This window comes from Girardinichthys multiradiatus, chromosome 9 (genome assembly GCF_021462225.1).
Source record: "Girardinichthys multiradiatus isolate DD_20200921_A chromosome 9, DD_fGirMul_XY1, whole genome shotgun sequence".
In the NCBI taxonomy this organism is placed as follows: domain Eukaryota; kingdom Metazoa; phylum Chordata; class Actinopteri; order Cyprinodontiformes; family Goodeidae; genus Girardinichthys; species Girardinichthys multiradiatus.
In genome coordinates this window covers 34,682,618-34,698,512 of record NC_061802.1, presented here as the reverse complement: position 1 = coordinate 34,698,512, position 15,895 = coordinate 34,682,618, and the positions used below count along the sequence as shown (strand labels likewise).

Genomic DNA, 15,895 nt, shown 5'->3' with positions numbered 1-15,895 from the left:
GCCATTAATATAAATTCTGTATTTGCTTTGTTTAAAACCTTTTTAATTCTTTTGTTTAAAAAAAAGCGGATCATCATTGAACGAGATTCTCTGAAGGAAATCAACGAGGAGCTGCTGTGCTCTCAGGCTCAACAGCACCAGCTCTCACTTTCAGGTACCTCAGTAATCACGCAATGATGCTGCTTATTGTTCACTAACTTACTTACTACGTCTAGTGCTGTGAAAAAGTATTTGACTTTGTAGTGATTTCCATTGTTTTGTTCCTGTTTGTCACACAAACATGTATATTTTATTATCAGCCTGAGTAAACACAAATTGTAGTTTTCAAATGATTTTATTTATCAAGCTATCCAAACCAACCTGGTTCTACCTGACAAAGTAAGAACACATCAGCCACTCATCCAGGAAGTCACAAAAGAACCTAGAACAACATCTAAAGCACTGCAGACCACACTTGCTTCAGTTAAGGTCAATGTTAATCATTCAACATTAGGAGAGAGACTGGGCAAAAACTGCAATGTTTTCCAAGGTGAAAACTTCTGCTGGCTAAAAAGAACAAAAAGGCTGAAAAACATCTTGATGATCCACAAGACCTTTAGGAAAGTATTCTATGGACTGATGGGGCAAAAGTGAAGTATTGGGCATTTCTTTACATTTGACGAAAAACTAACGCGGCATTTCCGAAAAAGAAAAAGGACATCAACATCATTCATGCTTCAGAACTTTGAGGACTTGCAGTAAATAATAGAACCATGAATGCTGCGCTCTACCAGAAAAAAAAAATGTGTGGCCATCAGTACACGTAGGTTATGCAGCAGGAAATCACCCCAGCAAGTCCACTTCTAAATGGCAAACATAGATTTAGAAGTGTCCTATTTAAAGTCTGAATTAGATTCCAATTGAGATGCTGTGGCATGACCTGTTCAAAGGCTGTTCAGGCTGAAAAGTCTCCAATGTGGTTGAATTAAAACAATTCAGCAAAGAAGAGTGGGAGAAATGTTCCCCACTGCGATGCTAAAGACTCATTGCTAGTTTCATGCAAACACCTAATGGCTGCCAGGAGGGGGACAGCAAATTATTAGGTTTAGGGAGCATTTGCATTTAAACATACAGCCAGTTTGGTTTAAATGTTTTTTTCTCCCTTAATTACTAAAATAGTTGTTTGACAACTGCATTTACTGTTTACTCTGGTTATCTTTGTCTGATATAAAATGTTTTGATGACCAGAAACATGCAGGTGGGTCAAAAAAAATAAACAAAAACAGAAGAAAACTGTTGGGGGTTAAATGTTTTTTTTCACATCACTGTACATTTTCATCTAGGGATCCTTTCCTCTGCCAGCCCCAGCCATGAAAACCTGGCAGCAGAGTTAATTCCCATCGAGTACAGGTAGTATTTTATTGCTACATTGTCAGCTTTGCATTTGTTCTGCTATAATGCTGTGTGTGAGTGCTGACCTTTGTGATAATGTAGAGAAAAGTTCATCAGACTGCAGCATGAGAACAAGATGTTGAGAGTGCAGCAGGAGGAATATGAACAGGAGAAGATTGTCACCCTGCAGACCCAGCTGGGGGAAGCTGAAAAGACACACAGTAAACTTGACACGGAGAACAGGTTTGTTTAATTGTTTTTGCTTCTTTGTCCTGATTTTCCTTCTGCATGTTAATGTCTCTCTGTTTGCTGCTTCATCTTCAGATTGAGCCAAGAGCAGATCAGTGAGTTGCAGCAGCAGGTGGAAGACCTCCAGAAGGCTCTACAGAGTCAGGCTGCCAAACCAGATGATGTAAGGCTGCCAACGTGCACTGTCGGCAAACTACAGGGTTTCTATGTAGTCTGAAAGCTATTTAAAAAAAGAAATTGGTTGTTTTTCAGGTTTGATTTGTGTTGAGATAAAATATAGAATATAAAGTATTAGATATATTTTTAATTCCTTTCTTGGCAAATATTTACTCACTCACTCCTGTACTTAGTTACTGAGTGAGTGACTGAATTACTCACTGATGTACTTAGTTATTACTTAGTCACTTTATTACTTACATACTTAAATACTTAGTTACTTAGTCACTTAATTGCTTACTGATGTACTTGGTTACTTACTTAGTCACTTAATTACTTAGTCACCTAAGTAATTACTTTGTGGTACTTAGACTGGAGATTTGAGTGTTTAAAAGTATGTAAATTGGACATAGAACCTAGAACACAGAAACCTCCCCCTACTAATGTGTCTTCTTTCAGGATTGTGAACTAACATTTTTAACTTGAATGTTTATTAAATGTATTTTCTTTCAGTCAAATCTAAAGAGGAAACTGGACGCCCATATGTAAGTCAATTTGCTCATAGACAGAAATGCAAGTTTGTGTTCTTCAGTAGGTGGAAGTTGATCAGTTGACTTTGCTCAGGTCCCAGCTGAACGAAGCTCAGGACGAGATCATGAAGAAGAAAGAGCTGCTGGAGGATCTTCAGCCTGACAACACTCAGACCTGTACCTTTTAATGTTTTAATGCAACTTTTCACCTCTCTCAACATATATTGCGAAACTGATTTGTTGTTTCTCAGCTTTGAAGGTGGATGAGCTGATGGCTGCTCTGAAGAAGAAGGATGATGACATGCGGGCCATGGAAGAGAGATATAAGATGTATCTGGAGAAGGCTCGCGATGTGAGTTAGATTAATTTAGCTTTAGTAACTCAAAAGATGAAGTTGAATATAGTGAGTTATTAGTGTTTTCCTCTTGATCTTTACTCTTTGTTTGAAGGTGATACGAGCTTTGGACCCAAGGCTGAATCCTGCCAACGCTGAGATCCAGGCTCTTAGAAACCAGCTGGCAGATCGGGACAGACAGATTCTTAATCTTGAAGTAATTGCACCTTTTATGTAATTCTCTCTTATATAAATTTGCTAACCTTTTAAGAATTGTATTCATTAATTCTGATGGAAATTATTTCTTTTCTTTCTAGCGTCAATGTGAGCAGGCCAGGTTAAGAGAGTATGAGGAGAAGCTGATTGTTACAGCTTGGTATAACAAGGTGAATTAAAATTGCTTTGATTAAAAAGACGAGGTTCACAGGAGGCAGCGGTGGCATTGAATGAATGAAAAAGCTGCATAACATTTCTGATGAGGTTGATCTGGTTATGGACAGTTAACTTCTCAAAGAACCTGCCACCTAACAGAAGACTCATCAGCAGAGACGCACTAAGAAATTGGCTGGTGAACAGTCAGAAACTAAAACATCTCACTTTATATTGATAAGTAAATGCATCATACTAGCTGCTGAAACATTGCTCTGTCAACAACACTCTTTGGTGGGGGTGTTGTTCCTAAGTGACACTTAAGTTAACTGTTTCCAAAGCTGTCGGTGAGATATATAAAAATAAAGTTACAGGAAGCACTGAGAAGTAAGACGCTATTTAAAAGGAATTTTTTATGAGACATGTTGCAAGGTGTCTCGAGGTTCTCAAAGCCGCGAGACAGTGAGAGAGCTAAACATCCAGCAGATAACATAAAGGTTGCTTTGATTTATGCTGTTGACATTTCAACCTCTGTCTATCTTGGAAACACTGAATTTATAAATGTTTGCCACCATTTGAAAATTTCTGAGGTACAGGATTAATTTGGATTATGTTTGTTGTTTTTGAAGTTATTATTGGTAATAGCTCTCTAACCTATAGATGATGTTGTTTCACACTGAGCTTGTTGATAAATACGTCCTTATATCAGAAATACAGTCTGTTTTATCTGGCATTAGAAATTACGAACAAAATATCTGTTCATATCAGTGAGATAGAACACCATGTTGGCAGATATTGGGAGACCATTCTTGCATTTGGTGCCGTTTTATTCAGCCGAACATCGTCCGTGTTTTTACGTGTCGTTACCTTGGTTTAAGCTGCTGGCTGTATCAACCCACCAGATCAGCTGCGACTCGCCGGTCCGCTCCAGCTTCGCTCAGAATTTAGTAAACCTTTGGATTTTACGTCAGTTGTGCAGCAGCATCGAGGAGAGTATTTTTTTCCATGCTGTCCAGGTCTCATAGTTGTTTGTGAGTCAACCAGAATTATTTTCAATCAGCTGATGAGACGATTTGATACAGCTTTAAACACACTGAGGATGTATTTAATTTTCATTAAAGCTCATGGCCATATGACATGCTGCTACTATAGGTAAAGGAACTATTATAAAATAGCTTCATAGAAAACAGAAAACCCTTTAAGGATCCTGCATTCTATTGAAATACATACTGAAATGAGACTCCCGATTTTATTGTGATAGCTGCTCTCACACACGTTATATGATGTTGCCTATGTCCCTAAGACAAATAATGACTGCTTACGGTTTGAGAGGCTACTAAAAAGGTGTTAGCTGCTGTTTTTATAGCTTCTTATATTACAGTTATCTAAAGAGAAAACAGACTTGGCTAAAATTGGTTTCAGCAGGTCAAACATTATTAAAACAGGATATCCAGAAATTCTGTACTCTTATTATGGTTAAATTAATGACTACAACATCAGAAATTGACCTTTGGTTTCTGTGCTCTTAGAGTTTGAACTTTCAGAAGTTGGCCATTGAATCCCGCCTCGGAGGCCGCACCGGCTCCATGTTCTCACCTGGCCAGTCCTTCCTGACGCAGCAGCGGCACGTCTCAAACGCCCCGCGCAGGGCGGCTTCTATCAGCATGCCTGCCACTACCTCCAATTAGGCTGTGTCACAGCGCCACAGCACCTCACTGCAGTTAAACAGCAAAAAGACAGCAGTGGAAACACTCAAGTGACCTTAAACATGTCTGCTCTCAGCCTTTGAGGAGGGTCAGACTGCATAGGATCAGTGAGCACTTATCAGATAGGTCACCCATCCGAGGTTAAAGCAGAGGTTGTGTTAGTAAGTAGTGAGGTCATACTCTGCTGTACATTAGCCTGAAGGACAACCTTGCTGAGTCATTACTCCCGAATCCACCTCACAAGCCAAAGCCAGTTGTAGATTTGCAATGACTATCTGCTCCGCCCTGTGATTTTTGCTTTTGCATCTTCATGTTTAGCTTTTATAACTTGTTTATGCCTGGCTCTCCTTGTAAACCACTATACACAGAAGTGAGAGGGGGAAAAGATCCTTTTAGAAATGAAGCCTGCCATTTTAGTTTTAGTATTGCTTTAAAGGGTGACTTAAATACTGAAGCCAATTAAATGTAATAATTATATAAACATTTAAGAAATGTATGATCACAGTGCACAAGTGTAATCCTGCAGAATGAATGGTGTTGATCCAGCAATATCTGGTGCGGGCCACCAAGGACTTCAAAACTAAATGAAGTCATATTAACTCTAATCGACCCTTGAGGTGCTGCAATAACAACTCTTAGAAAATAAATCTTGGAATAGTCTGTTATCTTTTGTATATGCTCTCAATGGGAACTGACAGGCCTTTTTGTTTAATGTGTATCTGATTTTTAGTAAGTCAATAATTATTGATACAGAAATTGAAGATTCAACACCAGCTTTTCATCTGACGATCACAACCAGGTTAAGCCCCTACAAATTGTAACTCAAAAGGTTTTAATAAATGTAATCGATGTTGTCTTGTTGATGTTGATTACAAAAAGAACGTGCACCGTGCTGTTAAATGTTATTGTGACTTTTTGTGATGGACCGTCATAAAGTAGCGCATTATTGTTGACTGGAAGGAGCATAATACATGACTTTCAAAATTCTTTACAAATAGTTATCTGGAAGGTGTGGAGTGTGTATGTATTCTGTCCTCAGTCGATGTTCTGTAGAACCATCTCTCACTGGGATTTCAGCTACATGACTGGTTGGAAATATCTCCACCATCTTTCCACTTCTAGAGGCCTATTTATTTATTTTTTCTAATCGTCTCAAAGCTCACTCAGACTAGATGGCCCTCATCTGAGAACATTAATGTCTAGGCCTTGCAAGCGATTCTTGATTGGATCATGGGTTGGACTTTGACTAGGTCATTCTAGCACATGATTATGCTTTGATCTAAACCATTCCATTATCCAGTATTTAGCACCACCAATCTCCTCATTTAATCTTGACCGACTTCCCTGTATTGCAGAAGAAAAGCATCCCCCATATCATGATGCTGCCACCACCACCATTTTGTGATAGGGACGGTGTGTTCAGGGTCAGTTTTCCACCACACAGTTTTACATGTAGGCCAGAAAGTTTCAGATGGGACTGTTAGCTATACTGGATTTTTATTTAGGGATATGAGTCAGTTAATACAAATACTTTCCCCACTTTTCAGATGTTTATTTTTTTTATGTATGCTATTCTTTTCACATCATAATTATGCTCTATTTTGTGCTAGCCTATGACAAATTCCCAGGACGATATGTTGAAGTTTGTGGTTTTTAGAAGGTGTGTGAATGCTTTGCAAGGCATTTGAAGCTGATCAGGTTTGGCCGGTTCTTTGTTGCCTTTTCTGTTTATATATTGTCAGCAGCACATCGCAGATATTCTGTCACTATGGCAATATGTGATTTATAGATATATGTCACTTGAATCTCTTTCTTTGCAGCTAATTGTTGTAAATTGATGATTTAAAAACAGTTTAATGTCTAATGATCTAGAAGGTACAGTCAGGTAGAGGTAGCACAGGAATCTGTATAATGATAAATGTTTGTGTGTGTCTAATTAAAGTAATGTATAAAGGATTTCAGATATTTTAAAGACTTATTTCTCTGAATAAATTTTATTTCGAAAACTGCATTGTTTCTTTTCTTAGCCGGAAAAATCTCAGTCTTCAGTACCTTGTATTCTTGGAGGGAAAGCGGTTTACAGCTGGTTAATTTGGAAAAGATGGAAGCTTGATGATTAACATCTTAAGTGTTGGAAATAGGTGAAGTCATTCATTGTGTATGCATTTGAACAAGGTGCATGCTCCGTCTGACGTCGCCTGGTTAAAAACACTGAAGGTTCTGCAATTTGCCAAAGTAACATATGATACATTTTCACAAAGTGCCATTTATCCAACCTGCAGCTTATGCTGTATTGCATGAAGCCTAAAAGTCAAAGCGTGATTTTGCAAAGATCTCAAATGGGTGAGGTGTGCGTGTGGCTCCAGTAATTCCCTCTGTTCTCAGCTCAACGCCATCCAGAGTGGAAAAGTGAAACTTCTGGAGTAAGCTGACAACAAACAGGAATAGTTCCATCCTTGCCAGACCCTCACCGGGACACGCTCGCTTTCCTTGGAAGAAAAATAAAAAATACCATCATCCCACAGGCACAGGGCTTCTGTTTTCTCTTAGATCATTTTCACAGATATTTCCTTTTAAAATCTTAATCCTAAAATAGGTTTATGTGCAGAGTTATTAAATGCAATTGTTACCAGCGGAGAAAGGTAAAAATGCTTCCTTCTTCATGAACCTGCCATCATCATCCAGGAAGTGTTTGGGGTTGAAGCTGTCAGGAGTTTCCCATTCGTTCTTGTCAAAAAGGACAGAGGTCAGGTTCGGCATCACAGTTGTACCCTGCACGCACCGAAAGACAACAGTCAGACAATCAGAAGGAGAGAGAACATCATTTATCTTACAAAAGACATGGAACCTGTAACACAACTCAGAGCTAGCTCATTATTTGGATTTTAGTGTTTTGTTCATGATGTGTCAAAAGTAACAGGAATAATTTACACGACAGACAACGTGTTAGACATTATGTCAGTTTGAATGGAATCACCTAAATACTGGCACAGCAAGCAATAATACAAAAAACAAAATCCTAATATAACTGGAAGATCTTTCAGAACTTTATTAAAGTATAGTGTCAAAGAATCTCTTCAAATATTGGTGCTGCTGCAAGAACAGCTTAAAGATGTCATTTCCAATATATGATGGAGAAGATCCTGAATCTTGTGAAGACTACAGGTAGAGCGACTCAAGTGTAAAATCTACATTAAGTTTACAGCACCTTACAAAAGTGTTTTTCCATTTATTCTGAAATATAAATCACCTGAAAGAATCTCTTTCAGCTTTTGCAAAGTCATCTATTGTTGCTTCAGATTTTTTGATAAAAACATTGAAATGTATGATGCTGCTGATGTGTTATGAGGGAGGATAAGATGCACCTTTGGTATGAAGTAACCGCCCAGTGTTGTGTCCCTGGCAGTCATCCTGAGCCCGTTGAGAGGAACAATGTTTCCCATCCTTTGGATCTCGTGGATGACGGCATCAGTGTAGGGCATGTTGGATCTGTCTTCCATGGTGGGCTGGCGGGTCTGTCCAACCACTCTGTCTATTTCTTCCTGGACTTTGCCTACAAGGCACATCACATCCAGTTACTGATCAACATGCAGTATACTCCCTCTGGTAATTTAAACTATTTCTTTGTTTAAAATGGTTCTGATCTGAACCCACCCTGGATCTGAGGATTTTTTATAAGGTACAGGAGTCCCCACTGTAGAGTCTTTGAAGTGGTTTCACTGCCAGCTAAGAAGAGATCCAGACAGCACAGAACCAGGTTTTCTTCCATAAAACCAACATCCTGTTTTCTGTTGTGCTGTTGAGCAAAGTAAAGCAACAAACGTGCAGTCAGGTCTTAAATGTGATATTTCACAGCCTCTTTTTAACGTTTCTAAAGTAAGTCCCATACTCTTTCCTCTATAAGGAAGTTGTCGATGTAATCTCGTGGGTTGCTTGGATCCAGATCTAGCTTGTGTCTTTCTATCTCTTTCCTGATAGATGCCTTCAATGAATTGGAGCTGCTAAAGATGCCATTGTGAGGCCCTGGCAAGTGTCTCATTAGTGATGGGAAAGCATCATAAAGCTGTTAAGAGAAACAAATGAGATAAAGAAGTACTGTCTCCAAGTATTAAAAACAAACAGCTTTTATCCCAATGACAGCATCAAGTTTATTACTTTCTGGCTTTTACACTTTGTAGCTTTCTGTGTATCTTACTAGAGCCCATATTGAGCCTTCCAGGTAGGCCATGTCTGCCAGATTTTTCAGCATGGTCTGGAGGTCCTGGTCACTGTAGTCAAATCGTCTTCCAAACACAATCTGGCAGATGATGTTGGACACAGCATTGTTCAGGAGTGGCACCGGGTCAAAGGGCTTACCTAAATAGAGGACAGAAGTTTTTAAACACAGGACGCTATGTGTGGACAATCTGGTCTGTTTTCTGCTGCTGTCAACCTTCCTCCTTCTCCATCGCCTCCTGAAGGTGTCGACTCTCCTGACAGATGTTCTCCTCCATGGAGCCCTTGGCCAAACCAAAGGTACGCAACGTGGTCATGGCAAAGCGCCGCTGCCTCCTCCATACCTTCCCATTACTGAAGAAAAGACCTCCTGACAAAGGCAAATAAATCAAACATCACCCAGGTGTTGATTGCAGTGATTCTTTAAATCTGATCCACTCGACTCACCTGAGTTTCCTGAGTAAATCCTGATTGCCATTGGGCTGTAAGGCCGGTCCACAAAATGTTCGGCGTGTATCACTAAAGCCTCTCTCACCATCTTCCACCCAGACACAAACACTGTTTTGTGCCTTCCCAGACGTATGCAGAACACATTCCCATAAACATCAGCAAGCTGTGGTTGAACAAGCACAGAATAAGAGCTGCATTGTGGAGCATGTGACTATAATAATGCAGAGTCAATGTGATGTTGACACTGTGACCGCTCATCACATTTTTAGCATTTTTATAATAAAAAATGTCTAAAAAAAGTAAGAAAGGGCAGACATTTTATTTTGAAAATTAGTCATTCTTATGTAAATCAGTCATATTGTTAAAATGTTGGATTTCCAATTTTTTAAATTCATTCTGGTATTTTACCTTAGTGAGGTAAATATGAGGCTGCTTAGATTCAATGCTGAAGATATTCCCCAAAAAAGGAAATGCAGGTGGTCCTGGTGGGAAGTGAGGTGGATCCTTTTTGATGAGTAAATTTACCACGAGGAGGATTGTCAAAATCAAAATCAGCATCCATCTGAGACTGAACCACTGCCACAAGCTGCAGAGCCACATTGTTACAGAGAGGAGAGGAGGAAAGAAAGGAGACTGATCAGAATTTCTGTCCACATGGTTCTGAGATGGGCGGGTTCTCTGCTGACTCCACCTTTGGTAGATGTGAAGTGTGTGACTCTAAATCAGCCCTCTTACTTACTTGTAATCTGTACCTGCTTTGTCCTGCTGGATTTCATGGACTTTGGGTTTGTTTGCAATTGACTCATGATTCATCAGTGGTAATAACATTTAGCATGAATGTTTAAAAGTGAATAAGGGGTAGCGATACTTTCCCCCTTACTTTCTCTGATTCCTTATATGGTTGCACAAGCACAATAGTAAATTGCACGTCTGCCTTTCTTACTGGAACCAACCAACAGATGTCAGCAAAGTGAAACATTTGTTGATGTGACATTACATTAAATATGTAAGGAGAGACATAAAATCACAAAAGCAAACATTAGAGAAGTTACTTTAGCTTTTAGCTACTAAAACGGTTACCCTGGCTGCAGGTCTTTTGGGGTATGTTTCTAACACCTTTCTAAAAAATGAATAATCTGGCCAATCTTCTTTGCAGAATATCTCAAGTTTATTCAGATTGGATCGAGAACATTGTTGAAAATCCCTTTTCACAGCTTGACCTTGATTCTTAGTTGGATTTAGGACTGGAAACTGAGTGGACCATTCTAGCACTCAAGCATGGTTTTATTAAAACCATTCTGTTAAAGCTCAGGCTGTATGTTAATGTTAGTTGTCCCACCGGAACGTGGACCACTGTCTCCAGTCGCAAGTGCCCTCTAAGTGGTCTGGTTCCTGGATCATAATATATATAGCTCCACTCATCTCTGCATCCAGCCTGACCAGTTTCTTTGCACCTGCAGAAGAATTCCCACAGCATGATGCCACCACCACCATGTTGGTAGTTGCAGTTGTGTTTCACTGGGATGTCCAGTCTTTGCTTTGGGCAACAGATATTGTTTTGCCTGCGAACTAAAAATGGCAATTTTTTTGTCTTATCTGACCAGAATGTCTTTTTCGACTTGTTCCTGGAGGAAGATTATTTGTGACTTTTATGGCTTTGATTACCACATAAACCAGCCTTCCACTGATTCTTTTGGACTAGTGCAGTGTACACTAGCAGGTATACAGACTCCATAAATGAAAGGATGTGACTGTCACATCTTTTTGTTTTTCTTAATATGTAGGAAATATTTATTAGTAAATTTGGACTTTTATTATTGCATGAAGCAATTTATTATTCTGACCTTAATTGATAGAAAAATCATTTTTCATTTAGCTGCTAACTTCATTTAGTTAACAATTCTGCACACTACTAAGAAATCCAAAACTTTGGTTTTACTTTTTTAAGTAAAATCAAAGTTAACATTTTGGATTTAGTGGGATCACCGTAGCTGTTCAATAATAACATTAATCTTAAAAAATACAGCTTATCTGTTCAAACAGTGTGTATATAAGAAAAGTCGATAGGTGCATCTTTAGAAGTATGTACATTTCTCAGTTTCGTATTTATTACATTCTCTTTACTCATTTAATAAAATGGAGAATGCAAACATCTTGTAAACATTTACCTTCGGTTTCAGACTTATTTTATGGAGACATTGTTTTAAAAGAAGAATTCTTGCTCAATCCTATTAGGAGTCAGTGACACAAAGTATGTTATGTTGTGTTTTTAATGATGATACATGATGATGATACATATAGCTATCACTTTGATTTACTGCACATCTAAAAGCAATCAACATGCTTTCTTAACAAGCAGCAACCATACAACAGTGGCTTGGTCGTCTGTTCAGCCAAACCAGGTTTGGTGAGAAGGCCGCAGCTCAGCGAGCCTTAGTGAACACCTCATAGGGGTGAGGAACACGCGTAGTTCCAGTTATTCCTTCAGTACTCAGCTCAACTCCTTCAGGAACAGAGAAAGTGAACTTCTGCACTAAGCCAACAAAAAACAGGAACAGCTCCATCTTAGCGAGGCCCTCACCAAGGCACACACGTTTTCCTGCAGGGCAAACACAGACGCATACATTTTCAAGTGAAAAGTGGTAATGATTAATCATAAAATTATACCTGGAAAACCCGGGTGGGGTGCTAAATAACTTCAGTTTTCATTAGAGATTTTAAAATCTTTTCCTCAGTCCCAGGCAGACCCCTCCCACGCCACCAAACTGCCATGGGAATCTCTACCAGGCGCTGATGCACCAAACAGTGCGTCTTCCAGAGAAATGTGGCTGCTCCATGATCTGGTTGTGCTAACAAGTCAGTGAGTCATGAAAATGAGTGTGCTATACCTGCAGAGAAGGGCAGAAATGCTTCTTTCTTCACAAACTTCCCTTTAGCATCCAGGAAGTGTCCAGGATTGAATGTGTCTGGAGTTTCCCACTCAGTTTTGTCTAACAGGACAGAGGTCAGCATGGGCATCACTGATGTTCCCTGAAAGATCCAAAGAATAACAAAAAGATGTATGAGAAAATACTGAAATACATTATTAACTGTTGACTGCTCAGTAGATGTACCTTTGGTATAAGGTAACCACCAAGAGTTGTATCCTTGGCAGCAACCCTGAGTCCATTCAGAGGAACAATGTTTCCCATCCTCTGGATCTCATGGATTACAGCATCAGTGTAAGGCAGGTTTGGTCTGTCAGCCATGGAGGGTTGGCGAGACTGTCCAATGACTCTATCAATCTCTGCATGGACTTTCTCTGTAAAAGCATTACGTTTTATGGGAATGAGGCTTTGACTGGAGATGGAAATTTCTTTTCTCCCCTTAAACCATGTTTTTTCATATAATTCTTATCCTCGCTGCAGAGCTTTTTGACTTTGGAAAATAACCTTTTCAGCACATTTCTGTCGTACTTGAAAAGCAAATATCACTCGGTGGTAGTAACTGAACTTAATTTAGCATTGCTAGTGAACATTTTTAAGCTTCTTCTCCTAATGTTTTAGTTCATTTTCCAAGGATTTAGTAAAAAACCCAGTAAATAATAATAATTTACTCTAGCACAGGACGTTTTGAAGTTGTCCGACTAAGGATCAAAGTAATGCAGGTAAAGACTGAGCAGGTAAACAAAACTGACATCTGATCTCAAGAAAAAAGGACATTTACTCAAATATACTTTAACTGAATTAATTTTAACCAAACTTTTATTTTCCCTTTATCAGCTCTGTTCAGAGTAAGCAAACCCACAAAACTATTTGCCCCAGTTGGCTTTACTGCCTTTTTTTTTTTTTTAGTGTTCATTTGTTAATATTTACAAGTGAGCATAGTTATAACGGCTGTTATCAGGCTTTATAGGATCTACCTTCAGTTACAAGCGGATCATTTTCCACATGTTGTCATTGTATATCACAGATTTCATTGTTTCTTACAGGGATTTCATGTCATCGACCAACACAAACATAGAGCACAAATGTGAAGAGGAAGGAAAATGATGCATGGTTTTCAAGATTTTGTATAAATGAAAATCTAAAGAATTGTAGAATCTATTTTTATTTATTCTTAATTAGTCAAACTACATTTTGCTTCAATTGCAGCTGGAAACTATCTACAAACTAAAATATTTGCCAATTATTATTTTAATAAATAGCTGAAAATCGATTAGGTTCAATGGAGAGCGTCAATGAATATCATTTCTCAAAGATTACAAATGATTCTTGATTGGATTTCAGTCTGGACTTTAACTGGACCATTCTAACACAATGATATACTGTAATCTAAACCCTTTTATTGTAGCTCTGATTGTTGCTGGAAGATAAGCCCCCATGTCCCCACTTTTACAGTGATGCACATTGTTGTGGTCCATCACATCACATTCCTAAAAATAAATTGAGGTTTGTGGTGACAAAATGTTAAAAGTTCAAGGGGTCTATATTTGAAAGGCACTGTAGCATGTCACCCACCTTGAACATCAGGGTATTTTGTAAGGAATAGCACAGCCCAAAGCAATGTGGTGGCTGTTGTTTCTGTCCCAGCGAGGAAGAGGTCGAAAGAGCAGAAAGCAAGATTGCACTCTGTGAAGCCCAGGTTAGACTCTTTGTGCTACACCAAAATATAAAGATAAGTTGGTTAATGAGCCTTAGCTTGACAGAAATAGCTGTATTTAAAGTAAAACAGGTTCAGTAACGATGAGGTACATACGTTCTCCATTTCAATGAGAAAAGTGTCAATGTAGTCTCTAGGATTGCTATGATCCAGATCCTTTTTGTGCTTTTCTATTTCCTGATGAAGAAACTCTTTTATGACGTTATAATTGCTGAAGATTTTGTTGTGAGGACCTGGTATATACTGCATCACTTGAGGAAATGCCTGATAAAGCTGTTTGAAATAAAATAAATGATAAAACAGCCAAAATTTCACTTTTCTTCCTTCATAATGAAACTCGTCAGAACCAATGATACCGAGGGAGCCTCCTTCAGAGGTAACTGACTCACCTGACCCCATACGCTCCCTTCCAGCCACAGTCCCTCGGACATGTTCTTCAACATTGTCTGAAACCTGTGGTCATTGTAGTCAAATCTCTTCCCCATTACCAGCTGGCAGATAATGTTAGATACAGCCTTGTTGAAGAGGCCTGCTGGGCTGAAAGGTTTACCTGAAGAAGATTTTTGTACAGAATAAAAAGAAAGTTGCCTTGCACAGCGATATGAGCGAGCTGCATTTCACGATCGATCTAACTCACCTTTCTCACTCTCTATTTCCTCTTGTAGGTGTCCTATCTCCTCACAGATGCTTAGCTCCAGCACGTTTTTGCCCAGGCCAAAGGTGCGTAAAGTAGATAAAGCAAAACGTCGCTGTTTCTTCCATATTTCTCCATTGCTTACAAAAAGGCCACCTAAAAATAAGTCAACAAAGATGTAAGCGTTACCCATTCATGCCAGCAGTTTATAGATAGAGTGCACTGAGTAATGGAAACTGATTTCACACCAGAGGGTTCAGTGTAAAACCTGTCAGTGACTGCATTAGGTGGTCGATCCACAAAGTTCTCGGCTTGTGTCACTATGGCTTCTTTCACCATCTTGTGTCCACTGACAATCACCATGGATTCCTTGCCGAGGCGAAAGCTGAAGACGTTCCCGTAGATGTCAGCCAACTGTGGGCAGAACAAAAATGAAAAAGCACAGAATGAACTAAGCACTTCAGAAAATTGATTCAAGATATATTTCATAAAGTTAAAAGAAAAACAAACAAAACAAGAAAGTAAAAAGTACAATCAGGAGAAGTACTGTTTGGAATAGTTAACCAGGTAAAAATGTGTCTGTATTTTTACGGTTCAACCCCATGGTGTCACTATCTGCTTTTACATGAGTTCATAGAGCCTGAGTCATTAAAATCAATTTCCTGCAGTGAACATGTTGAAGTTGGCTTTTTCCCAATAAAGAGTTTGCTGCAGACTTTAATTCTGAATCATGAAGCAAATCAAACTGATGCAAATTGTAATGCCTTCCTATTCCTCAGCTGAATTTGTAATTACTGAAAATATGCACAACCACAGAAAACATTTTCAAATTAAAGCTTACGAGAAATATGTGTAGACATGACTTTGACTTATCTTCAAGCCCTCAAGTTAAAATGTCTTCATAAATTGGTACCTTGCTGAAATAAATGTGTGGATGTTTGCTGTCCAACCCTAAGATGTTCCCCAGAAAGGGAAGAGACTTTGGTCCTGGTGGAAAGTTTGGTGGTTTCCTGTTCCTTAGGAAGTCTGCTATCAAAAGGAAGGAAAAAATAAACAAAAGAATTCCCTTTAGGTCGCAGCTCAGGAAAAAGTTATAAAGCCACATGATTAGAGACCCAAAAAGGCAGCAGTAGAAGAAATGCCTTCCCTTATCTGGACTGTCCACACGTTGTTTTTATGGAGACTGTTTAGATTTGGCTTTAACCTTCTGAGTTAAGCACAGTAATGTCATGCAAGTGAA

General features: G+C 39.0%; 2 protein-coding genes across 3 annotated transcripts in view; one reads left to right on the top strand and one right to left on the bottom strand.

Annotated features, from left to right (window-relative positions):
- Nucleotides 1-6,724, top strand: part of hook1 (hook microtubule-tethering protein 1) — a 20,265-nt gene extending 13,541 nt beyond the window's left edge. For both annotated transcript variants that reach the window (XM_047373886.1, XM_047373887.1), the window contains 10 exons: nucleotides 67-154; nucleotides 1,323-1,389; nucleotides 1,474-1,614; nucleotides 1,696-1,783; nucleotides 2,290-2,321; nucleotides 2,401-2,483; nucleotides 2,558-2,658; nucleotides 2,756-2,857; nucleotides 2,958-3,026; nucleotides 4,539-6,724. In XM_047373886.1, coding sequence (XP_047229842.1) covers nucleotides 67-154; nucleotides 1,323-1,389; nucleotides 1,474-1,614; nucleotides 1,696-1,783; nucleotides 2,290-2,321; nucleotides 2,401-2,483; nucleotides 2,558-2,658; nucleotides 2,756-2,857; nucleotides 2,958-3,026; nucleotides 4,539-4,697 — 930 coding nt within the window. In that variant the 3' untranslated portion in view covers nucleotides 4,698-6,724. The remainder of the gene's footprint in view (nucleotides 1-66; nucleotides 155-1,322; nucleotides 1,390-1,473; nucleotides 1,615-1,695; nucleotides 1,784-2,289; nucleotides 2,322-2,400; nucleotides 2,484-2,557; nucleotides 2,659-2,755; nucleotides 2,858-2,957; nucleotides 3,027-4,538) is intronic.
- LOC124874445 lies at nucleotides 6,694-15,895 on the bottom strand. The gene is made up of 18 exons (XM_047375797.1): nucleotides 15,569-15,895; nucleotides 14,904-15,069; nucleotides 14,659-14,811; nucleotides 14,411-14,571; nucleotides 14,118-14,294; nucleotides 13,880-14,018; nucleotides 12,494-12,681; nucleotides 12,269-12,410; nucleotides 11,805-11,979; nucleotides 9,789-10,071; nucleotides 9,378-9,543; nucleotides 9,148-9,300; nucleotides 8,911-9,071; nucleotides 8,605-8,778; nucleotides 8,370-8,511; nucleotides 8,081-8,268; nucleotides 7,346-7,487; nucleotides 6,694-7,204 (listed from the first exon to the last, which is right to left on the bottom strand). Exons 1-18 carry the CDS (start codon nucleotides 15,758-15,760, stop codon nucleotides 7,020-7,022), a joined length of 3,087 nt encoding a protein of 1,028 aa, XP_047231753.1. The 5' UTR covers nucleotides 15,761-15,895; the 3' UTR covers nucleotides 6,694-7,019.